The following is a 26,045-nucleotide window of genomic DNA, read 5'->3' on the forward strand; positions in this document are numbered from 1 at the left end:
GGCTGCAATTCAAGGTGTCAGCTGGAACTATGGTCTCATCTGAAAGTTCAAATGGCGAATGATTCACTTCCTAGCTCACTGGGTTTGGTGGCAGAATTCAATTCCTTAAGGTCTGTGTGACTGAGGAGCTTTTTTTCCCCTTAGCTGTTGGCCAGAGGCCACCTGCTGTTCCCTGTCATGTGGGCTTCTCCAGCATGACCATTTACTTCATCGGCAAGCTGGGTAGGCAGTTGTGATATATGCTAGCAAGATGGAGGTTAGAATCTTTTGTAGTCTATTGTCTTTGCCTCATTCTACTGGATATAAGCCACTAGGTCCAGCCTACCCTCAAGAGGAGGGGATTATACAAGGGCCTGAATAACTGGAGTCAGGAAACTTTGGGAACCATATAGAGTCAGCCTACCACAGCCCACAGTTGACATGCAGTACATATTGGTTGAGTGAATTGGCTTAAAGAGCTGGATTTTTGTAATTTGGGCTGAGAGCATCATACTGTTTTCCCCCATCACCTCTTTATAATCTATAAATGGTGTTTAAGATCATTCCGGTAATTTTATTTATTTATTTATTTTATTTTATTTTATTTTATTTTTTTTTTGAGTTGGAGTCTCACGCTGTCGCCCAAACTGGAGTGCAGTGGCCGCTCCCGGCCACCGCAGTCTCGACCTGCTGGGCTCCGGCGATCTTTCCGCCTCAGCCTTCCAAGTAGCCGGAATTACAGGCATGTGCTACCACGCCCGGCTGATTTTTTGATTTATTGTAGAGATGAGGTCTCGCCTGCCCAGGCGGGTCTCGAACCCGCGGGCTCAGGCAGTCCACTTACCTCAGCCTCCCAAAGGCGCGGGATTACAGGCTGAGCCACCAAGCCCGGCTATTTATTTATTGTTTGATGTGGAGTCACACTCTGTCGCCCAGGCTGGAGTGCGGTGGCACAGTCTTGTCCACTGCAGCCTAGACTTGCTGGTCCTTCTGCCTCAAGTCTTCCAAGTAGCTGGGCCTACAGGTGCGAGCCACCATGCCTGGCTAATTTTTTTTTTTTTTAAATCTGTTGTATATATAAGGTCTCTCCATGTTGCCCAGGCTGTTCTCGAACTCCTGAGTTCAGGCAATCCTCTTGCCTGCACCTCCCAAAGTGCTGGGATTACAGGTGAGACCCATCGTGCCTGACTCATTTGGGTCATTTTAATATTTTTTACATGATACCTACATGATATTTACATAGTCTTTCCCCATTCCCAGTAATGCAAAGTAATGATCTTACCCACTCCGGAAGAGGAATTTTTTCGACAGAAGGATCAATCTGGCAACCCCTTTGATCCATTATGCCTGTCTTGTATATTTCTTGCTGCATACGTGGGGAGGGGAGATTTAAAACAGTCCTCACTCAGAGTTTTCTGGATTCCGTGTCTTTTGTAAATGGAGTGCCCCTGAGCAGCTTTTTGCTTCAAGGGAATGAAAAACAAGAGTGATAATTCATATCTAATGTATTTTGGTTGGAGTCACTTGCTACATGTGAAAACAGTCGGCTCTGCTTTCTCCACTAAGCCTTTGATATCGTTGGGGCTTTTCAGTGCATTGCAAGATTCTTAACAAGGGAAAGTCAAAGTTGTCCAGCACGGCCATACCAAATCCAGGAGAAACTTGCAGGCAAGTCACTGAACCTGAAATAAGCTTCTCTTGCCCCAGGCTTCCCAAGATCTCATACTTTTTTTTTTTAATTCAAAGGTCATGACAATATCTGTGTGAAATGGCTTTTGTATTGTAGCTTAAGACTCTAGGTCGTGCTTTGCTGGGCTGGAATTTTTTTTTCTTTCTTTCCAATTCAGGGGCAACCTATACTTTGAAAACACTGACAAGGATGGGACAGCCAAGCTCTGGGAGCCTGTCTTGAACTGCCGCAAAGGCTTTCCTACCACCTTTTTGGCTATGAAACATAGCACATTAAAAAGACAGGGACAGAAGTCACCATGTGGCTCCAGTGGGAGTCATTTACCAGGTGCCACAGTCCACCTACTTCCTCTCTTCTAGTTTGGCTTTGAAATGGAGTGTTGGGTAAGCCCAGAGCCAGAGGAAATGGAATTGTACACCCAGTCTAGGACAATTTGGTCTTCATGAAAATGAGAAGTCGCCTGGGAAGACAATAGGCAAGCCCGCTGCTGGCAAGCTCTGCCATTGTACAGATTTGCTACTATCCCTGCTGTTGCCCTGCGGGGGATGGTTTTTCCAGTAATGCACTCCTCCAAGCCAAGTCTGACATGAGATGGTAAATACTCTGGTGGTCTGGGGAGTTGGGAGCAGGGAGGGTAGAGAATGGTCAGTTTAAGCAGACCCAAGGCACAACTTTCATTTCCTCAAGTGGCCATCCCTGTGACCACAAATCTCAATTCTCTGGAGATGAATAACCTGTGAATTGACTAGTTTCCATTAATATTATGAATTAACAATAAGTAAGCCGTGTCAGTGCTCAAGCTCCATTTGAAGTGGGGAGGGTGAATCCTATTAGCATTTATAATTATGTTTTCTTTTCATATTAATCCCTTTCCATGGCTGAGGAATTATGGGTTTTCTCATCTGCTGATGGAAACCTGTCCCAAGAGTCTGTCCCTGTCAAGTGCTGGAAAATAGGTGATGATACAGGGCCATACCCTTCCCCTCAGACTGGGGCTCCTCTCCTGTGAGAAGCCTCAGTGACATTTTGCATATCTATTAGATTAGGCTTAATGTATGATCCTGGAATTTGAGTAGTCAAATTTAAAGCAAGCCTACTGACCAGGAATCCACACTTGGCTACTTGCCTTTAGCTGAATTTCACAAAAAAGTACTATAGCTTTGCAGAATTCCTTTTTCTCTTGCTACACTTCACTCTGAACGGTGTCTCTGTTTCCCTCTCTGACTTTATTCTATGGCAATTTGGGATGCTAAATGCACTAATACCTCTGTTTTCTGTTTTTTTATAATCCCATTGCAGCTGTGAGTATAGGAAATGATGTTGGGATGTCAAAAGGGATAAAAGAAATTTCTACATTAAAAACTGAGAACATAGGCTGTACAAGAAGAAGGAAAGTAATATTTGTGAGTACTAAAGAGAAGAGTCAGGAAGAGAAGGGCCTTTTCAATATAACTTTAATAGTTAGTGGTTTCGTGCTTTAATAGTTAGTGGTTTCGTTTTGTCTTCTTGAACCTAAAAACAGTCCCTAAATTATTGACAAGTGCTTAACTTATTCATAAAGAAAGCAGGTCGGTGCTCTGTCTTTGGCTAAGGCCTAACTGAAACTCAGTGGTGCAACAACCAAGTAATAAATGGTTTGTGCCAGGAAGTTCCTGACAGCAACTTGAACCAAAATCTGGTGAATGATAACCAGGATGTTGAAGTCAGAATGAAAGAAGTGACAGCATCTTTGTTCCATAGCTCTTACCTAAGAGATTTAGGTAAGATCCATGGGTGGAGAGGAGAATCAGATGTGAAATCAGACCTCCTGAGAAGTGCTTGCCCTTGTCCTGATATGCTTCTGAATACAGTTATCTGCTTACTGTCGGGGTGGGAGAATAGTCATCTTTGCAATTCAGGAACGCTGTGCAGGGTCTCTGGTCCTGCTGTTTGTCACTTTCCTCTGCAGCCATGTTTAACGGTGTAGCCATTCACCCTCAGCAGGCATAAATCCTTTCTCCCACAAGAGGATATTGGCTGGATATGACGTTTATGGGACTAAAAGAGCAGCTGGTGGTGTCGGATTCAAGGCAAGTAGGTTGTTTTGGCCATCCTATTTAGCAGATGGCCGGTACTTGATAGATTGGAATTATTGGGATCCAAGTCAAGGGCCAAATGGCACAGGGGACAGGAGAAATAAACGGCAGCACATATCTAAATGCAGGCACTTGCAGTCCGGTGGAGCCTCTCTGCCGCCATTTCATCTTGCTTCAAACAGGAATAAATGCAGGTCCTCATATAGAGCCTCCAGATAAACACATCTCTAGAGATGATTGATAACATAGCTAGTAATTTGGTAATTGGATCTTTATGCTGAACCATTAATTGAGAAGGAAATTTTATGAAGTTTAGATTTTATTAGCATTTACATGAATTTGGCCTTTAGTTCAAACCTACGTGTCATGATTTTCCATACTGTCAGTGTCTCTATGTATTTTGGTTATATCTAAAGACAACTGACAAGCTTTAACTCAGAGCCCTCTCTCGTGTTTGTGTGCCATCCTTTTGAAGATGACTAATGCCACGAAAGCTGCTCTGAAGTGGAAGTGCCAGGAGCTAAGTTTTGCAATGAGAGCATAAACTCTGCAGGGAAAGGGGGTGTCTGTTTCTTCTAGTCCATTTTAAGCTCATTTGTGCAATTGCTGCCTTCTCAGTATTACTGCATAACTCCTTTGATCTTAAAGTGGAAGAAAGCAAATTTCAAGAGCCAGGAAAACTCACATGGCTTTAAAAGGAACAGCGTATTGCAAAATTGAGTGGATATCAAATAAAACATAAATTTGGATCTTTTGAAACTTGAACTCAAGGAGATACTCCTTTTAGAGCCAAGCACATTGACAAGCTCAGGGGTAAGATTGTTGTTGTTTGACATTCATTTAAATTTGAGTGTTTGGGTCAGCTTGTGGCCTGATATTATCCATCCATTATTGAATGCTGCATTTATACTCAGCATTATACTCTAAGCTTCCAACTTTTAATTTTCATAACAACATTATGAGGTTATATCCCCTTTTCACAGATGAGGACACTGAAACTCAAAGAATTCATGCCTGACTCAGAATTCCTTATTTTCCCTATCTCTTGGCCTCATCCATCTTGGATAGAGAACAAAACATAAACACAGGTTGCTAAAACAGCCTCTTCACTGTTGTCATATTTAAAAGCTGCCAAAATTGCTTAGCTTATGCCCATGAATTTTTTTTTAAGTGGCAAATTGATTGAAACAGTGAGTGAAAGGGATTATTTCATTTAGGGTTATGCCTTACTGGAACAAATCTACTTATTAGTGTGCTATTTGGATTCCCCACCCTGAGTTTTATAACTAAGACGTAGAATGGAGACTGAACTTAGTATTATTGGTAAGTTTATTTGACTAGCCAGTAATCTCTGTTTTTTTCTCTCTTTCTCCTCATTTGTCTACTCAACTCCAGCCACATAAACCAGAAATGGAGTCTGTCAAGCTTAATGGACATTGTAGAAGGGTTTCCTTCTGGGGCTGCTTAGACTCTGGGGGCAGGTCCTTAAGCTCACATGAGGCCAGGTCTAAGTATCAGACACGGAGAAGCTGTAATCAGAAGTGACCAGAAATTGAACCTGGACTAGGTTGCCTGATTATTTTTCTTTTGCATGGCCTGCAAATGTTATCATGAGTGTCAGTCATGGAGGATTAAGAACACTTTCTTTGAGCCTTCACATCATCACATAAGACTAAATGCATTTTTAAAAGTACCTGTTATGGTCTATTTTGTGCTGCCACCACAGAATATCACAGATTGAATAATTGAGTAATTGATAATGAACAGAAATTGGGTAATTGATAATTAATAGAAATGTGTTTGGCTCATGGTTCTGGAGGCTGGGAAGTCTAAAAGCATGGCACTGGCATTTGGTGAGGCCTTCTTGCTGCATCATAACATGCTGAAGTACATCACATGGGAAGGAGGGAGCCAAACTCATTTTTATAGCAAACCCCATCTTACAATAAGGACCATAATCTAGTCATGAACGCAGAACCCTATTGACCTGGTCCGCTCTTAAAAGTTTACCTGTCAACACGATTACATCGGTGATTAGGTTTTCAAGACAGATTGAATAAATTTGGGGGACACATTCAAACCATAGGGATCCTCCTGACCATAAAATATTCTGTCTCAGGGGATTGAAGATCAGAATATCTGATAAATTTTGCTGTGGTAGAGAAGTGATAACACAGTTTTGGAGGAGTACATGGATTGATCAAGTTGACAGCAAATGCTGTGTCTTGTGATGTGGAATTTCACTGGGAAACCTTTAAGACAAACCATAAGTATATTGGTTAAAATATATTATTGATACCATAGCCTGACTCTCATCCTCCACCTCTTTACACACTCATAGAAATGTTAACAGCTAATTTTTGCTCTGTAACAAATGATCCCATTAGTTAAAACAAATTGTTTTATTATTTATGGTTCGACAGGTTGGCTAGTCAACCTGTGGCCAGTTTAGCTGGTCTCTGCGGACTGCAGGTTGTTCAGCTGAGGCTAGATGGTCTCAAATGGCTTCACTCACCTGTCTGGTAAATTGACAGACTGGTGAGTCTAGAACAATCTCAGCTGGGACTCTCTGTGTACTCCTTGTGATCTCCTCTCCCACAGACTATCTTCAGATTCTTCACTTGGTGTTCTCAGGATTCCAGAGAATCCAAATACTTTGTAGACCTCTGAACCATGTTCACTGACTTTCCATTAGACATAGCAAGTCATGTGAACAAACCCAGTTTCAAAGGGTAGAAAAATATGAGAGAGAGCGCAAAGTCAAATTGCAAAGGTGCGTGTGACAGGAATGTGAAGAATTTGAAGGCCATTTTGCCATCTCCCATAGATATTAGAGTAACTATAGGTAGTTCAACTGGAGTGAGCATTTCCACTAGACTGAATCAAGGAGACCATCTTTTTGTCTCACAGCCTCAATTTGATATGGAATCTTTCTCTGAGCTCTTTTTCTATTCTGGACTTTTAAAATTTGGCCACCTTTACTGATTTTCTTATCTTGCATTCCTGAGATGTGGTTTCATTTTTTGCCATGTTTTAAAATTTTGACCAATTACTTGCTGTGGTACTAATACAATTTTTTCTCAAATACAATTTTTATTTGGTGTGTTCTGTGGATGTTTTCCTTTCAGCAATGTTTCATACTTCATCCAGTGTTTTAAGCCCTTGTCTTGAGCTTCCTTTCAGAGTTTGGAGGTACACTTAAGCAAACTCCCGGAATTCCATTTTTGTAATTTGATGCACTGGGTTCCTACTCACTGACCCTCCCCCCCATATCTGAAAGGTGCAGACAACAGTCAGAAGGGTGTCCCCAAGATGGCGCTGCCTCCCAAAGACAACAAAGGCCCTAAGCGGCTTTTCCCGCCGGCGCGAAACTTAAACCTGTGCTCAAACAACCTCTTCCTATAGAAATGCTGCCTCATGGTCTCCTCCAATGGGACCCAGGCACGGTGTGGGCCAGCCCCTACAAGTTTCAAGGTTCATAAATATACCCTTCTCCCTGCATAGTTCTCTTTCTCTCTTATTTCTTCTCTCTGTCCCTGTCACTCTCTTATTCTCTCTCCTTACTCTCTCTCCTCTCTCTCTCTCTCTCTCTCTCTCTCTCTCTCGCTCTCTGTCCCCACTCTCTTACTCTCTTTCTCTCTCGGTCTCTCTTTTTCTCTCTCTCTCTTGTCCTTCCTTGGTTACAGTCCCTTCGTGTAACTGCCCCTTTAATAAATCTCTTGGTTCAGACTGGCGTGGAGTCGTCACTGGTGCCCAAAAACGTCTCTCAATATCTATAGTGTTTATAGTGTAGTATCAAATTCCATATCATTTTATTAGTGTATAAACATAACATAGTATATAATGGCACCTGTGTTCTGAATTTAGGCATAACTCAGAGCTCTAGACATTAAGCTATACTCACTACTAACTAGTAGAGCATCTAACCAGGGTTTCTCAACCCCAGCCTCTGCACCATTGGCATCTTAGGCCAGATAATTCCTTGTTGTGGGGCACTACTCTGAGCATTATAGCATGTTTAATAGCAGCCCTGACTCTACCCATCTGATGTCAGAAACCCTTCTTTCTTCCATCCCCTCTCTGCCCCTATGTGACAACTAAAAATGTTTCTAGACATGGTCAGATGTCTCCTGTGAGGGCAAAATCTTCCCCAGTTGAGACCCACTGCTCTCACCTGGAGGCCCTGAAGCATGGGTGGGAAGGGAATGTGTGGAATGGGAAACTAGTAGCAGCAACCCAACAGGGACAATTTGAAGGGTAGAAGGAATGTAGAAAATTTTCAATCAGCTTAAAATTCAGCCTAGGGATGGCTGAATTAACTTGAAAACATCAAATTGGGTTGTGCTACATACACAATGAAAGGTTCATCATTATCTCAACTTCATTACATTAGAAGTAGAGTAGATGTAAATACTGTCTAGTTGGGGGTTGGGGGGAAGAGCTATGCTGACCACAGCTAATGGATTTTGAAAAACTCTTTGTTTTGGAAAACATTAAACATACACAGAAGTAGAAAAAATTGTATTGTTACTCATCCTATACCCATGCCCCAAGGTCATAAAATGATTCAAGGCCTGTCTTGTGGCATGTATACCACACGCACTCCCCCTGCTGTCCACTCTTAGATTCATTTGAAGCGAATTCCAGACATCATTTCATTTCATTTTGTAAATGTCTCAATATATATCTAAAATAAAGAACCTAAAAGCCACAATTGTAATATGCAGGTAGAATTGTAATCTTCTAGAAAGGACAAGAATGAGATGTTTTGCTGAGTAGTATCAGAAAGTTAAGGGAAAAAATGGGTGGGATCAAAACCAAAGAGGCTTGATTTGTGGGGGATTAAAAACCCCAGAAGGAAATGAAAGTGGGGCTGTCTCTTTGAGCCTCTCTCCCCTCCTCTCTTACTTTGTGTAACTCTTAGAAATGCCCCCTTAGAGTCTATGGTTTTTCACAGGGGACTTGGATCCTTACAGAGGAGAACAGGCTAGCAGAGAACTGATACATTTTCTAAAGAGAAGGGAAAAATACAATCACCTGAAGGAATTGAAATATTCAGTCAGTGATGGATTGCTGTCTGATAACTTTCAATGACTTTTTAGCCGGTTGGGCCTACTTTTAATAAAACAAAATGAGGAAAATCTTAAAAAGATTTTGCTAAGACGGTGGTATTTCTCTCCTGTTATAATGTATTCTGAGAAGTTTCTTTCTTTTGATTTAGACTTCCTCACTTGATTTTATTATGTCATAAATCTCCTGCATTTTGTGAGAGCCATGGTATATGTGAGACCTAAGCAGCTTGCTAGATAACATCTATCCCCCCTCTTCTCTTTAGAAGATTAAACTGAGGCTGTTGTGTCTGATGCCAGAATAGATTTAACCGATCGTGTTTCCTTTACATGTAGGTCAGTCCGAGGGACAATTCTGCACTGGATCCTATTATCCATGGGTTGAAGGGCGTCGTACATCATGGTAAGTATGCCACATACACTTCCTTTTGCTGGGATGTGAAGGGCTCAGATCTCCACCTAAGGGAATCAGGTTATCTTGCAGAGAACAGAGGGTGACACCTATTCTTCATCCACTGATGTTGAAGGGCATTAGAGCCATTATTTGATGGGTAAAGAGCACGCCCATTTATTACCTGAAGATAGGTCTGGGTTAACGGTAAGCAATCTGTTTCTCCCTAAATACCACTCTGAATGCATATGTTATAAATTCAAGTGCCCTAGGATGTGCTATTCATATGTGTTGGACTTGCCATTTATCTCATCTCTCTCCTGAAAATATTCTTCCTTCAATTGTTTTTTTCTTTTATACGTATTTTGATTTGCATCTCAGATTTAGGGAAAAAAATTCAATAGTCACGACAAGTTATTAAACTTTGCAGCATGTGAGCAAGCGTCATGCGGTTACTAGTAGGGAGAAGGCTAGGCTGCCGTTCTGTGCAGCAGACCTTTTATCCTCAGGCATAAAACTGGAAGACAAAGTAAGATAAATGGGTTCTGTCTTTTCCAACTGGTTTTTATTGGAAGAATTTCCCTGCAACTATATTATCGGCACTGCATCATTACCTATGACATCAGGAGCCTCTAATTTCAAAAGTACCCTTGTCGCAGTGAGGTGTGGAGTCTAGATGTAATGTAATGATTTGCAAAGTTTTAATAATCTAATTAGGATTCCAAAGACATTGACAGAAATAGCATTAGTAACCATAATAAATCTCTGCTTCATCTCTACCGCTATGATAAAATGTCTTTACATCTTTTGGGGAGGATTGTCTTTAGACATTAACCAACTCTTTAGAGCTTAACAAACATTTTCCCTGTCTCTTTCAGGTTAACTAAAACCAGTTGTCAGGGTTCAATTGAGGCAAGTAGGATTTTGGATTAATTGTTCTGTTCTCAAAATTGTCAGCCATGTAGCAGGTAACAATAATATAACTGGTCAAAGTAGAAAAATAGGGTAACTGAAAACACCCCATAAAGGTTTTTATTTGAGGAAGTTTTCATTGCTTTTTCCCAGTTCAACTTGTGTAAGGGCACTAATTCTACTCATGAAAACTCTGCCCTCATGACCTAATTACCTCCTGAAGGCACCACCTAATACCATCAGCTTGGGAGTTAGGATTTCAACATAGGAATTAGCGGGGAGGACACAAACATTCAGACTGTAGCAGAGGCTGTTACATGTGGGAATACTTTGCCTGGCTCTGGGAGGGTTGCAGAGATCAACCCTACTCTCTAATTGGGAAGTCAGAGAAGACCTGCAAAAAACAAGTACCCACAAAGGAAGTTCACTTATTTATTCTGCAGAAATATGCTACATGCCCACACTGTGCAAACAGGGATCTGGGACACAGATTAAGACAGACACAGGCCAACCCTCATGGACCTACCAGGGAAGGGAAGTGCTGCCTTCCTCTTCCTCTAGCCTGCCCAGTGTGTACCCTGCCCTTCCTAGCCTCTGCATTTACTGTTTCCCTTGTTGAGAGAATTCATTTTTTACTTGTACCAAGGGTGTCTCTTCTTATGTGTTCAGGTCTCATTTCAGATGTTGCCTCCTTAGAAAGTTCTTTCTTAATTATCCTATAAAATTACTCACCCCTCCCCTCTCTCATCTCATCACATTCTATTACATCAGCCCAGTTTTCTTTCTTCAAAGCATTTAAACATATTTGAAATACCTTTGCTTTTTTTTAATACTCATAAATTGCCTATTTGAGTACCAGCTTCATGAGGGCAGGAAACCACATCTGTGTGACACCCTGTACCTGGTAAATAGTAGGTACTCAGAAAATATTAGCCAAATGAATGAATCAAATAAACATTCAGATAAGTCAGTGAAAATGTCAAAATACAAAATTGGATGAAGGAGAGGAGGAACTAAGTCCCATGTGGGCTTTCCTTTGATTGGGCAGAGAAAGGAGTATGTCATTTTTTTCAGAAGGCAATGGAGGACATGTGAGATAGTTAAAAAAAAAAAAAGTTTTGTTGGAGTGCAAAGCCTTTTCAGTTGAAGGTCCTGTGAGGGATTTCAATGATCTGTTAATTTGAAGGAACATAAATAATCGTGCCCTTCACAGAGTCTCTGGCTTGGGAATGATGATAGAGATGTGTAAAGAGAAAAATCAATATGGATTTCTGTTGCAGTTCAGAAATGACTTTTATTTCTTTCGCTCTGGGAGTCATATCTTAGAATGTTAATTTCTCATTAAGTGAATTTTTTTTTAATGGCAAGAATCATATATGTTCCTTCAGCTAAAACAGCAACGAATAATCTGGTCATACCAGCCAACTGTACTTGGCAGTTGGTCAGTAGGGCCCTCTGTGAAGCATGTCAAGATGGAATTTTAAGTGCCAGAGAGATGTGTGGCAGGGAGGGTCTTCCTGGGAAGGATAAAGGCAAGAGAGAGCAGGGGAGAGTGGGGAGAGTATTTGGACCACAGTGCAGGTCTGAGAAAAGAGAGCGAGAAGTTAGAAGAACTGGCTAAAGGCAGCTCTGAGGAAGTCTTAGCTAAGCTATCAGAGAACCCGAGCAAACACTGCCCGAGAGGAGTCCTGTGTTGTCCGGAATGGCCCAGCCTCCATTCCCCATCATGTATTGTGATTGGCTGGACCATGCCAGTCAGAGTTGCCTGAGTGTGGACACTGACGGATCCCAAAGGTACAACTGCTGCAGGCTGTGAGCTAAATGGCCTTCCTTGCTGGAGCTTGTCTCTGGAAGGAAGATCTCAGGGGTGTACTCTTATGACTGGCACCAAGCTTCACATCTTCCTTCCAGAGATACCTTCCTAATCAGACTCCCAGAGGTCTTTCTCCTTGATCCCCCCTCACTTTTATAATGCTCAGAGTCCTACAAATACTGCTGGTTAATTTTATCTGAATGCCTAATCAAAGTACCCCATGAGGCTAGGCATTGAGACATGACCTATCCTCACTGCGTTTACAGACTCTTACTCTTAAGCACAAAATGACACTAAAGGGTAGGAAGCAGCAAACTTAACTTAGACTTGGGGGTTTGAAGGTGTGTCAAAGTGACCATTAAGACCTAAGGGTTAGAGAATGTCCTGGTAGAGAAGGGATTCAAGCAGGACCAGTGTAGATGAAGGTGTCTGCTGGTAAGAGAGGATGTGGTGTATTTAAGTCTTGGATCATGGTGACGTTGCTTCTCTAATGCTGGGGAAAGACACCTAGAAACCTCTTGACCACATTCACTTCTCTAGGTAGATTGTGATTTTTACAAGCTTGAGAGCCATGCGGAAATATAAATAGTGAGGTGATTTGCCGTTGATTCTGGTTCCATCTATCTGTCCATTGAGCAATAGATGGAAGTACTAACATGATCTAATTAAGAACTTTATTTATCCTACCACCGACATCCACTGGAGAGCAATTGTGAATCCTGTTCAGTACATTGGCTCAGTCATTTATAGTGGTTTAGGTGTATGGGAACCAGCATTTGCTAGTGGCCATACCTGATAGGAATATTGGTTCCTAAGAACTTAGTCTAGTTCTTATTTGCTTAAAACCCATTTTTAAAGATCCTCCTGGTGAATTGGTATAGAAATGTGGTTTTCCTTTATAAGTAATTGGTCATTGTTGAGAAATGTGCAGTGTGAGTGTGTGTGTGTGTTTGTACATATAGTATATAAACTTTTTTTTCACATATATGAAAAGTATATGTTCATATATATATTTCAAAATATATATATATATATACTTTTATATACACACAAACATGCACATGCACGCACACATATACACAAATATATATATACTATTTTTTCTTTCCAGTTTTTGGATTACCTACTTTCTGTTTCTTTTTATGATATTCAACCCCAAAAAATCCAGCAGGCTGTTTGTGTGCACATGCACATGCTGTCAAAAGGCCTCAAAACACTCATCACCCTCTCAAGTCAGTCGTCTAAAAAAGACCACTTTGCTGTTCCGGAAAGGAAGCTTGCTAGTGGTGATGGTTCGGTTGTTGAGCTTTTTCTGTTTGTCCCTCTTTTTCCCTCTCCTCACTGTCACTTTCCTCTCCTACTGGATAAACCACCTTAGTGAGATGCAGGGTGGCTTCCTTTCCTTTCAGAGAAAATATGAGGGGGATGTTATAAATTGCCTCAGACACGATAAAATCTCCCACAGGTCAGAGCTAGAAGACTGCTCTCCCTGTCCTCCCTCCCTGGCTCTTCCGAGAAGACTCTCAGTGAAAGAACAAATAAATTATCACCTGAGAACACCCTTCTATTAATGTCACAAAATGAGGCTTTTGCAAACTTTTCTTGTCACAACCCAGCACATGCAGTTGGGGCTATGACAGGATCAGAACTTCCTTTGCAGAATAGTTTCCCCATGTGACTTATTTATTCACTGGGCTCACCTTTGGTGTATCCTCCCATCACCTTTTTACCCTTGTCCTGGGACACACATCATCTCCTCACTACATCTATGGACAAAGTCCCAGAATCGCTGTAGTCACTCCAGGCTTCTAGCAGAAAGGGAAGAAATAAAATAAATTTGCAAATATGTGTTGACTGCCCAGTCAAGCGTTTTCAGAGTGTGGTGAGAGCTATCTGAGAAGCTCCACATCTGTTATTCTTTCTAGATCCCACCTGCTGGGACTGAGGTGTCTACAATAAAGAGTGACGGAAGCATCTCTAGACCAGGAGGGCTCCAAGTACCTTCTAAAGCAATGTGTAGGATTCATTTTGCAGACAGGGCGTTGCATCACTGACCACAGACATACTGTCTAAAAATAAACCAACCCCAGAGTGCTGCTGACACTCCCCCACCACCACTGACCTTTCTAGGAGTACATATAGTACAGCCCCTTCAGAGAGTCGTGTGCCTGTCTGTTCCTGCCAACGTTACACATGTGCCCTACCCTCTGAGCTGGCAATTCCATACTTGTTGTAGCACCAAGAAAAATGTCCACAAAAGACTTGTACATATGAGCTTTGTTCATTACTACCCCAAACTAGATACAGCCTAAATGTCCACCAATGGGAGCACGGATATGCAAGTTGTAGAATATTCATACAGTAGAATATTATGCAGCAATTAAAAATAGTGAACTACTGATTTACACAAAAACAAACAATACATACTACTTGGTTCCATGTATGTAAAATTCAAGAATAGATCCCTCTACAAAACTAACCCATGGTGATAAAAATCAGAAAAGTGGGGTGGAGGAGTATACTGAATGAGCAGGAACCCAAGGGAGTTTTCTTGAGTGATAAAAACATATCTTGATCTGGAGGATGATTCTACAGGTGTCATATAAAAATTTGCCACACTGTCCTCTTAGATCTGTACACTTGACTATTTGTAAATTTTCAAAAAGCTCATGCATATTATATGTTAATTTCTCACCAGTAGCACATCCACAGAGCTTTAAAAATCTATCAGCACACACCAGATAGTCAAATATTAAAAATAGTGATAGTGTCCAGTGTTGGCAAGTATATGAGTGCAGAAACTGTCATATGTTGCTGGTGAGAGGATAACTTGATCCGACCGCTCTTTGGAAAACAGTTTGGCAGTATCTAGTCAAGCTGATTGAGTAGTCCCAATTCTGTGTATGTCCCCTAGAGAAATTCACATAAGAGCTTACCAAGACATGTGTACAAGAATGTTTATGGCATTGGTTTTCCTAATTACCCAAACCAAGAAGTGCCTCAAAGGCCCATCTTTAGCAGACTGGATTAATACAACATGGTGTAGTCATACAATAGAACGTTTCCCTGTGATGAGAACGAGTGGCCTGCTCAACAGCACGGGTGCATACACGATGCACAGAGTCAGTCAAATGAAGAAAGAGTCTGACGAATATGAGGGGGGACCCAAAAAACCCCAGAATTTACTTATAAAACATTGTGTATTCATTCTTACATGTTTAAATTTCAGTCACCTTGAAAGTACTCTCCATTTGATGCAGTACACTTATCAAGATGCTTTTTTTACTGTTCATAACAGTTTTTGAACTCGTCTATTTTGATGCCTTTTAGTGCTTCTGCCTCTTTCACATTGGCAAAATGTTACCCTTTGAGGACTTTTTTCATCTGGGGAAACCAAAAAAAGTCGCTCGGGGTGAGATCAGGTGAATAGGGTGGGTGGGATGTGGGGGTCATGCTATTTTTGGTCAAAAACTGCTGAACCCTCAGTGCAGTGTGGGCAGATACATTGTCATGGTGGAAGAAGGTGTTTGCCACAACGCTGGAGGTTTCTTCTGCAGTGCAGCCTCTCACAACAACACTAGCTAGTACACTGATGCTAAAGTGTTTCTAGAACACTTACATGACAAGGGAAGCCTATATTACAAGGGGCCCTCCCTCCAAAGATAATTCTAGGGGTTTTTTTTAGTCCCTCCCCCCTTATACACTTTGTATGCTTCAATTTAAAGTTTAAAAAATGAGAAAATCTAACCTGTATTGCTTTGGAATGGTAAAACTGAAAGGAAAGCAAAGTATTGATGATTTATAAAAGAGGATGGTGGTTACTTCTCGTGGGTGAGATGGGAGAGTGACATAGGGCTGACCCAAAGAGGAAAGGAAGGGACTCTTTCTGTTCTGTGTGGTGGTCACACACAGGGTTCACTTCAGGATCATTTCTCAACAGTCTATTTTGTTTCGCACATCTTTCTGCATGGGTGATATATTTCACAATAAAAGAAGTCAATGATTAGCATTAGAAAGTAAGAGATTTAGACAGTGCTTTCTTCTGGGATACATCAGGTACCAAGTGGCCTCACAGCAAGCAAAGAGGGGAGTGACAGCACTTTTTAAAAACCTTTTTACCATAACTGCCCCTGACAAGCTGTTTGTTCTCTCTACAAATTGATTGCAGGCCAATGAAAGAACTGGGTCTGCCTTTGAATTGCATCATTAAGAGGTGACTTTGGAAGCAAATATCTTTTTGTGGAGATTAGAAAAAGGAAATCAGAAACAAAGGGGATGGGGTGTCAGGAGACAAGTCTAAAAACAAAAGCACCTCACTGCTTCTGTGTTGGTGCATGCTTGCTTTGCACCAGGTAGGGGTCTATTTAGACTCACAGGTTTCACTGAATTCTCTAAAAACCCTCTGAGATACAACTACCATGATCTCCATTGTACAGAAAGGCAGCAAAGCAGGCAGCGACTGGGTGACATACCGTAGGGTCACACCTTGAAAAGTGACCCAGCCCCGTCAACTGAAGTCTTCATGACTTTAAATTGACTCTCACTACTTCCAGGCCATCTCCTGCTCTGTTCCCTGTCGTGGTTCCTGCCTACATATTTCTGTCTTGACTGAGGTTCATCATACAGGTTTTGTTGAAGGAGCAAGTGAAAACATATTTAACAGAATCATAGTCTGTCATTGTTGCACCAGCACCATTATGACTATCCCTGGACTCTAAGATCCGAAATAAATTATCTGTCTCAGGCTAAATGGCTAAAGTTTCTGAAAACGTCTTGCATAGGCTTTGGAAGAAGAGGACAAAGCCTAGAACAAAGGACTTTTGGAAGAAATTAATTAATTAGGCAGAAATGGTAGTTTGTGTCATTATAACCAGCAGCAAGAAGATAGAGTAGAAATGAGTTGATGTGAGGAGTTCTTGTCTGTCTTGAGTATGAGAACTTTAAGCTCCTTTAATCAGAGTCCAATCCACCCATCCTTCTATCCATTGAATGCCTAATACCCACTAATCAAGGTACTGAGAGCAAAATGAACAAGATTTTCCTTGCTCTTGGGAACGCTGTAGTCTCATGAAGAAACTTTTTTGTGTGGGACTCTTGCCATTCTTGGTGCTGAAAAGTCTAACATTATTTGCGTGCAAAGTAATCGCACATGTTCATGCAGATAAGCAGTTGGACCTTTGAAATGAGCTTTTATAAAAAGTCTGCAGTGTGGAATACTTTTAAAGAAATGGAATTTTGTTATATTTCAAGTGAAAATATATTTCAAATTTTTTTTATATTTCAAGTGAAAATATATTTTATAAATATATATAAATATATTTTCATAAAATATATTTATATATATTTATATATATTTATTATATATGTATTATAAATATATATTATATATATTTATATATATTTTATATATATATAAATATATTTTCAAAAATATATATAAATATATTTTTGTTATATTTCAAGTGAAAATATATTTCAATGGAATAAGGAATCTAGAGCAGCACTTCAGAGTTCAGACCTGAGTTTGAATTCTGGCTCTCTGACTTAGGAGCTTTGTGATCCTGTACAGATTGCTGAATCTCTCTGTCTCTAAGTTTCTGCCTTGTAAAACGAAAATAATAAAAGTATCTATCTTGTGAGTAGTATTGCTAAATGCATCAAGGCAGGGAAAACACAGAGAAGAAGAGTGCCTGGCATTTGTCCAGTGCCCTATAAATCAGGGGGTCAGCAAACTATAATCTGTTGACCAAATCCAGCCCCCTGCTTGTTTGTGTAGATAAAGTTTTATTGGGACACAGCCACACTCATTTGTCTACATACTGTCTACAGTTGCTTTTGCACTACACTGGCAGAATTGAGTAGTTGTGTAAGAGAGGTTGTCTAGTGGAAAGCCTTAAGTATTAATCTATGGTCCTTTACAGAAAACATTCATCAACCCTGCCTCATCTAAATGGTAGCTATTATAGAAGTTCTACTAATAGTGTTGCCTTCACTCAGTGATTTGTTTGTGTTGGGACAAGTATATACCCACTCAGGTCATTATCTGCCAGTGGCTAGACTTTCTAGAGGAAGGCTTCAGTTTTGATCTTGCCCAGATCATCACATAATTCAGATGTGTTCCACCTGAATTAATGAGGGTTCTGTTTTAACGTTGAACTTAAAGAAAGAAATCATTCAGATTGTCTTCTCCCTTTTGAATGGGAAAACCAGGCTATGTTATCTATCGTTCACTTATAATTTTGAACATTTTAACAAGCGACAAAATTTCCTGTTTGAAGTTTATGTTTCCAGCGTTTAATTACATGGAACTTTCCTGAAGTGTGCTATAAATATGCAACGGCCTGTTCTTGGCTAATTGGCTCACGTCTGTTAAGGATCCAGGATGGGCTGATGATTATCTGGACACTTTTGATCTCAAAATCTTCTAGAAACAGGCACACTTAAGCCGTTTCCACAGTTTCCTGGATTTCGGTGTATTAAAACCACCACCATAGATGAGAGCTATTTCCATTTCTTTTCTTAACCAGGAAATGGGATGCTTGCGACTTCCATTTTATCACTAATAGCATTGTTAACAATAATTTTAAGACGTACAAAGACTTCAAAAGTGATTCCTTTTAGGTGAAATTTGAATCTGAGGCTAGTTCTCAGTCAGCCAACCTTCTCTGTCAATATTTTAACGTTTGAACAGGATTATGGGAATCCGGGGAAATGTCCTTTTCCTGGTTGTTTCAGTGGGATGTGAGGAGCAAAGGGAGATTTTTAAAATACATCTCAATTTGTCAACGGCAAATGTGCTTGCTAAATTACTTGTGGCTACCTTGTGTGATGTTCTTACCCTGCTTGTATGCTATACATCTGTCAACTTGCTATAGGAAAGGCACTGTTGTGTAGTGGCCAAGAGCACAGGCTCTGGGTTTGAATACCAGTTCTGCTTTTGACTAGTTGTACGATCTAGATTAGTCACTTAACCTCGCTGTGGCTAAGTTTTCTCAACTGTATAATGAGGTACTAAGAGTAGCAGCTTTACTGGCTTATCCTGAGGATTCAGCGACATACTGTACATAATGGCTGGCATGTGTAAGCACCCATTGTCAGCTGTTACCTCCACCCTCACTTGCCGTCATCGTTATTGTTGTTTTTGACTTGAGTGTGGAGACCATGTGATGACAGGAGATATCAGTGGATGTGGAGCTCTGAGTTCTGCCACCACTACTACCTGGCTATTAAAATAGAATGTATGGACTGGGCATGGTGGCTAAGCCTGTAATCCTAGCACTTTGGGAGGCCAAGGCAAGAGGATTGCCTGAGTCTGCAAATTTGAGACCATCCTGGGCAACATGGTGAGACCTCATCTCTACAATAAATTGTTTAAAATAGCCAGACATGGCAGCGTGTGCCTATAGTTCCAGCTACTTGGAAGGCTGAGGCAGAAGGATTGCCAGAGCCCAGCAGGTTGACACTGGGGTAGCTGGGAGCAAACCACCGCACCTCAACCCGAGCGATGGAGTGAGACTCTAATGAAAAAAAAAAATAGAATGTATGTTGCTTGACTTAGTTGGGCCATACAAAAATAAAATGATGAAGATGATGATGACAAAGATGATTTGGGATAACCGGTCTTTTTGAGATCAAGAGAAAGGGTGGTGGATGAAGAACCAGGAAGTGGGTAAGAGGAAGAAGCAGCAGCCTCTCAACTGTTAATCCCTGTCTGTATACCTAACCCTGCCTGGATGTTCTATACAGTCTTTAATCCCACCAGCAACACAGTGTGATCAAAATTTTTAATCTCATTTTATAAATGAGTAAGCTGAGGTTTTAGAGAGATTGACTAATTTCTCCTAATTATGCAATGGAGCAGTTATTTGAACCCAGTTGTATTGGACTCTGAAATGCATTTTCTTCCTGCTCTACTGGGCCAGCTTCTAAGTTTCAGCATTGACTGACTTCCTGATTATTGTCAAAATCACTTAACTCTTGTGTACTTGGTTTTTCCTTTGTGAATTAGGTCATTGACTGAGCATCAAAAGGAAGCTAAAAGAATGTACACATCATGTCAGTTATGGCCACCAGAACCCTACAAAGGAGAGAAGCAATCAATAAAACTGTTCAGTGATAATATTGGGTTTTTGTCACTGTATGACTCTATACAATTTAAATGTCATGTTCATTTCCTTAATTGTTGACAAGACTGCAATCTTTCTGTACCTTCTCTTTGGAAATATTAATGCCAACATACATTTCATTCAAGCATCAGCCCTTAAATCAAAATGCCACCCTTGGTCAACTGAAACCACTGATAAAGTTCAAGAAGGCTAGATGTCTTTGAACCATAGGGGGTGACTTTTGTGACCTTGGATTCTACTTTTTGGGGGCTTGAATATAGGAATCTGATTAATCATGTGGATTATCCCCACCCAAGCCACCCCTGCTCAGGCCCCACAACAACACTATTTACTCATACCATAATATGGGCCTCTGGGATTTTCTCTGGCTATTCTGGGAAGGCCAGGCGGTGTGCATTTAATCCTCTGCCCACTGGTGGAAAGTGTTTCAAAGGGAGAAAATAAACTCCATGCCTCTACCTCTACATGTAGTTTGCCCCATTCAAGCTCACATGATACTGCTTGTTGTTATTTTTAAAAATATCCTGCTCTTCATATAGGAGCTCAGAGACTGGTAAAAAAAATTTCTCGGCAAGGGGGCTGATCGCAATTTTTTAGGCTTTCTTGGCCGTATATTATTCTCTGATACAACTAGTCATCTCTGCAGTTGTAGCCCTAAAGCAGCCATAGACGATACCTAAATAAATGAATGTGGCTGTGTTCCAATAAAACTTCATTTACAAAAATAGGCACTAGGCCAGATTTGGCCCATGTGCTATAGGTTGCTCACTTTTGACTTTTAATTACTTAGTGACATAGTTTGATCAATTTCCTTCAGGCCTGTATGAAGGACCTACTCTATAAAGCACTGTGTTAGGTGTTAGGGATATAGTCAGGAGACATGGTCCTGCCCTAAGAAAGTCTTAGCCTGCCAAAGAAACCATATTAACCAATTTCACAGACTTTGTGAGATTCAGGTCTGTACAACCTGTGATCCTGGGTAAGTTCTCAGCCCTCAATAGGATGTCAGTACCTACTTCACAGGGTTATGAAGGCTCATTTAGGAAAGGGCACCGCAGTGCCTGGCACCAGTTCCTGCACCATTTGTGTGAACTGGTAAAAGGAGTTAACTAAAGCACTTCCACAGTGTGGAATGAAGTCTTGGGGATGCATGCCAGTGAAGAGTGGAGTGAGGATAGAGAACCCATTCGGTGTAAACAGACGAGAGTCAAAGCTACTACCTGGCCCTATGAGCATCCTTTGCTGTGGTCACATAAAACGAGCTCCGACCTACCAGACTCAGAAGGCAACTGATGGGACCCTTTGCTGTGAGTCCTGTTGATTCAGATCAATATCCTGGTTCACCAATTTTGAGACTCTCATTTCCTTATATTTTAACAACTCTAAAAACCAGAATGCATTTTTGCAATTGAATCATTGTTTAATTAGCAGCATATTGCCTTTATTAGCAGTATTTGAAATAATGATACAGGTTATGATTGATGATCACTTAGATATAAGGAAGTGCAATATCTTGGATTTGGGGTTTTTGGTTTGGGTTTTTTTTTAAAACTACACCAGCTGCTACGTGCTTGTTTGTTTTTTCATGCTCTTTTCACATAATTATTAGGCACCTACTATATTCTGGGGAAGTGTTTTAGCAGCTGGATATATGTAAGGCAGTGTCTTTGCTCTTGTGGAATAATCAGGCTGTTGAGGAAGACAGACAGTCAATAAGTAAACAGATGCTGGGAGGAAAATAAAGTAGGTGTGATAGAGATAGTTAATAATAAAGGGAACATACTGACCCAGGGTGGTCAGGGAAAGCACTCAGGTTGAGCTGAGATCTGAGGGATGAATAGGACTCACCTGTATGGAGGGGTGAGGGAAAAGCATTCTAGGCAGAGGGAACAGCAAGGTGAGGAGGCAGGTGGGTGGTCAACAAGGGAGAGAGAGGAAAAGGCAGGCTGCAGAGATAGGAGTTTGGTGAGGAGTCTGGATTTTGTTCTAAATGAAGTGAGAAGCAACTGGAAGATTTTAGGCTGGGAAGTGTCAAGATTCGTTTTATGTTGAAAAAACTAAAATAACTCTTTAGTCTTCAGTGATATTCCTCACCTAATTTTGTTTGCATTAGCTGCAGGTGTGTAACCCAGTGCCCAGGATCCGGAAGGAGGTAGGAGAAAGATGGACATCTGGAGACCAGCTTCCCCTCCCATGTCACTGTGTGGTCTTGGACCAAGCAGAGCTAGCATTTTTTGAGACCTTTTGAACTTTGCAATTGTTTGATTCTTGGACGATTTCCCCAGGGTCACCTAGTTATAACTTTAGCACTTACTCCTTAAATCATTTACCAGGACACCTTATATTATAGACGGCCACATCTTGCAAACAGGACATCTCCATTTCTGTGCCCCATGTTTTGCCCTGAGAGCAGGTGTTTTTGCTCGAATTGAGATCATAAAATTAACTCCTTCAGGGCTGCTTCTGGGAGGCCTCTGCTGCCATCTTAATCATCATCTAATACTTTCTGATCTCTTGGATGCTTTCAGGATGCCACGCTGCTAAAACCTCCAGATTCTGACCCTCAGCCTCTTTTGTTCCTCCCAACTTCCATCCTATGCTCCTGTTATCTGTCATGAGCTGTCCCAGGTCACACCCTACATTCATGGTGCATCTAGACCTAACCCAGAGCTGCAGAATTCACATATTCACAATTTTTAGCCAGATTCCCCCAGCAGCTGATTCTTCTGTTTTTCTTTTAGCATTATTTTGTATTTATTATTATTTCTAGTATTCTATATTTCTATTATTCTTTTTTTCCTCCTGCTCACTTTAGCCACTTTACTTCATACCAGACAGAGCCCCTTTGCACTCATTTTTCTCTCTGCCAAGAATGTTCTTCTCCCCAAGAAGCCATGTGGCTTGCTCCCTCGCTACCTTCAGGTTTTTAATCAAATACTTCCTTCCCAGTGATCCTGCCCTTAAAATTGCCATTTTAAAAACAGTAGTCAGAGCAGACCTCATTGAGAAACGCGTCACTGGAATAGGACTTAATTGTTAGCAGCTGCCGAGCATTTGGTCTGAAACCCACCGTGAATGGCGTAGTGAAGAAGTGTTCCAGACACCTCTGTGAAAGCATTTACTTCACTTAGTGAAGAGCCAGTGTAAAGGCCCTGGGGTAGTGTGTTCATGGACCAGCAAAGCGATCAGTGTGGCTGTACCTAAGAATCAGAACGCAGAAGTGGATGAGGCTGCAGAGGGTGTAGTAGCCCATTGATACAGTCCTCATAGAAATGGCTAGTTGAGCGTGGTCCCGGGACCAGTAGTATCAGTATTATTAAAAATGTAGCATCTCAGCTTTTACTTAGACCCACTGGATCAGATCTGTATTTTAACAAGCTCCCCCAGTGATTTGCATGCACATTGAAGTTTGAGAAGCACTGACGTAAATCTTTCTCTATGTAGAGTGACTTCATGCCCAGTTCTTTCCACTATCATTCCTTCCTTTCCTCCTTCCCTAACATGAAGCAGAAGGCCAGTCCTGCCCCAGTGATCTTAAAGCATTTCAGGAAAAATTAATTGCTTTTCCTTAAAATTTTTTTAGGGGAAACTCTGAAGAAACCAGTCATTGGGCTAAAAACAGGAGCTTGGGCTCTCATACACATTCCTAAAATTAGTTGGTCCCTTGTTTGGGGGACAGTTCAAATTTTCTTCCCCAGAAACAACCGTATTCTGTCCAAACACCTTCCAGTGTAATGTTTTATTTATGGTTGCATATCTGTTCAATATAATTCCACAATTCTTGATTACTGCACAGGTCTCTTCTATATGTAGATTTTCTCATCGTATCTTATAAAGAACCTTCTTTTTTCCTATATAACCAAAGCATTGAAAATATTAGGTTATTAACACACTGAAAAATGCAATCAATCAGATGATTATCATCTAATGTTTTAATGATCACATTTTTAATCCAATTATGCATGTTTGAATCTTTCAAATTTTCTTTAATTAAAAATTGCCTCCTAGCACTGCTATCAGAAATAAGAAATTGAACAGAATCAGCCGGATATAATTTAATGTTGAAAGGAAACCGCAAGAATAACTGGGCCACACTGGCTTTAATGGTTGACCATGACTTTAAAGCCCTCGTACAAAATTTCCTAATTGATAAGAAGAATTTAATCATCTTCAGATATAAACTGTTTGCATTCAAATAAGGTATTTCTTTTTCTAAATAAACCTCCCCTCACTGATTATTCATATTGTCGTTCAAAATGCTTAAAAATGAAAGAAAGAGTTGGATGAAATGTAGACTACTTAATACAGTGTGTGTTTAATATAAAAGTCATACATTATTCATTTTTGCAATTTGAATAACTTTGAATTTAGCATCCCTGTTCCTCATCTTTTTCTTTGATGAACAATTAATTATTAAAATATAATATTGTCTGCATACAGCACCCGGGCTCCTTGAAAGTGGAATATGAGATTCATTCCTTTTCGATTCTTTTATCTAGTAATGCACAGTACCTACTTATTATGGTATAATGGAATGAATGGTATAAGTAGAGTGTTTCAAATATTTTTCTCAACTAGTAAGTGGCTGGGACAGTAATGTTTTGAATTCAAATTACTAATTAGGATAAAAGTTGGAGGTGGAATGCGCTGATCAGGATGAGTATGCAGTCACACTGCCCTTTTATAACAAGATTTATTTAACAAGCACTTGTGTGCTAAGCACTCTCCTAAGCCCTTAACTAGTGTTAACTCATTTCACACTTAGAACCTCCCTATGATGTCAATACTATTATTATCCCATTTTACAGATGAAGAAACAGTTACAGTGAGATTAAATAACTTGTCTTAGATCAGACCTTGAAACAAACTCATTAGAGTCCAAACCAGGACACCTGGTTTGAGCACTTCTCATTTTATACTATCTATATTTATTAAGATTTTCTGAATGGAAGAGTTTAAGTTTCCAACTGAAAAGCATTCTTCCTTCTTCCCAATGGCTGTCCTCAGGAATTCCCAGTCTTAAGCTTGACCAGGTGAGCCCCTATTGCTTATGCAGGCTTCATGGACACTACTAGAAATAATAGGGCCACCATTTCTGAAATTGTTTCTAATTTATAAGTAAGCATTCCGAGCACCCTGTTTGTCCACTGAGCACTGACAATGAGACTGAGCAGGGAATGGAGTTTCCAGGAAGACCAGGAAGATACTCAGTTTGAAGTGAGAAAACCCAAGGAGGAAGAAACACTTCAAGAGTTAAATCCGTAAGATATTATTCATATTCACGGAAGAAATTATCATTTAATAATGGTGGCACCTGAACATGTAGCATCATCTCCCCTCCCCAAGTCTGACAATGGCTAGCAAGGGGACTTTGTAATACTTGGAATTCCTAGACCTCTCCCTGCCTACCCCCTACCAGGCACCACTTGTGTAAAAATAGGGGTTTGTAAAATATGACCCGAGGGCCAAATCTATTCCTATTTTTTGTATGGCCCCTGACCTAAGAATGGCTTTTACAGTTGATCCCTAATTAAGTGAATTGTTATTCTTCCCTGAAAGAATTGTCTTCTTCTCATTAAGTAGACATATATTTTGAAAACTGTACTGTTATTAGTAGTATTTTGAATATGGTTAGTGAGGGTATGGAAGTGTTTGTTATTTAAGTACCTACGGAACATCTTCGATCTTGCCTCTTGGCCTGCAAAACCTAAAATATTTACTGTCTGGTACTTTTCAGAAAACGTTTGTTAATCCCTGGCTTCAAACCCAACATGAACCAGCCTGTAACTCAGCTGGACTTGCTGTCAGCCCAGTGTTTGTCTTGAAAAATCAGGGTTTACATTGGGCCAGGAACTGTACTGAACCCCTCACCTCTATTAGCTTGCCTAATTGTCACAGCCATTCTGAGGGTAAGTATTCTCATAATTCCCATTTTACAGATAATGGAAGTAGCTCAGGGAGGTCACACAGCCATTACATATCAGTTAGTT

General features: G+C 40.7%; 1 protein-coding gene across 1 annotated transcript in view; it reads left to right on the top strand.

Moving 5' to 3' along the window:
• LOC103264935 (receptor-type tyrosine-protein phosphatase gamma-like) overlaps window positions 1–26,045 on the top strand; it is a 713,831-nt gene that overhangs the window by 550,255 nt on the left and 137,531 nt on the right. The window contains 1 exon segment of the mRNA XM_008062632.2: window positions 9,150–9,216. Within this exon segment, the coding sequence (XP_008060823.2) occupies window positions 9,150–9,216 (67 nt within the window).

Source organism: Carlito syrichta, unplaced genomic scaffold, assembly GCF_000164805.1.
Source record: "Carlito syrichta isolate Samal-C Ts95f unplaced genomic scaffold, Tarsius_syrichta-2.0.1 Scaffold305773, whole genome shotgun sequence".
Classification (NCBI taxonomy): domain Eukaryota; kingdom Metazoa; phylum Chordata; class Mammalia; order Primates; family Tarsiidae; genus Carlito; species Carlito syrichta.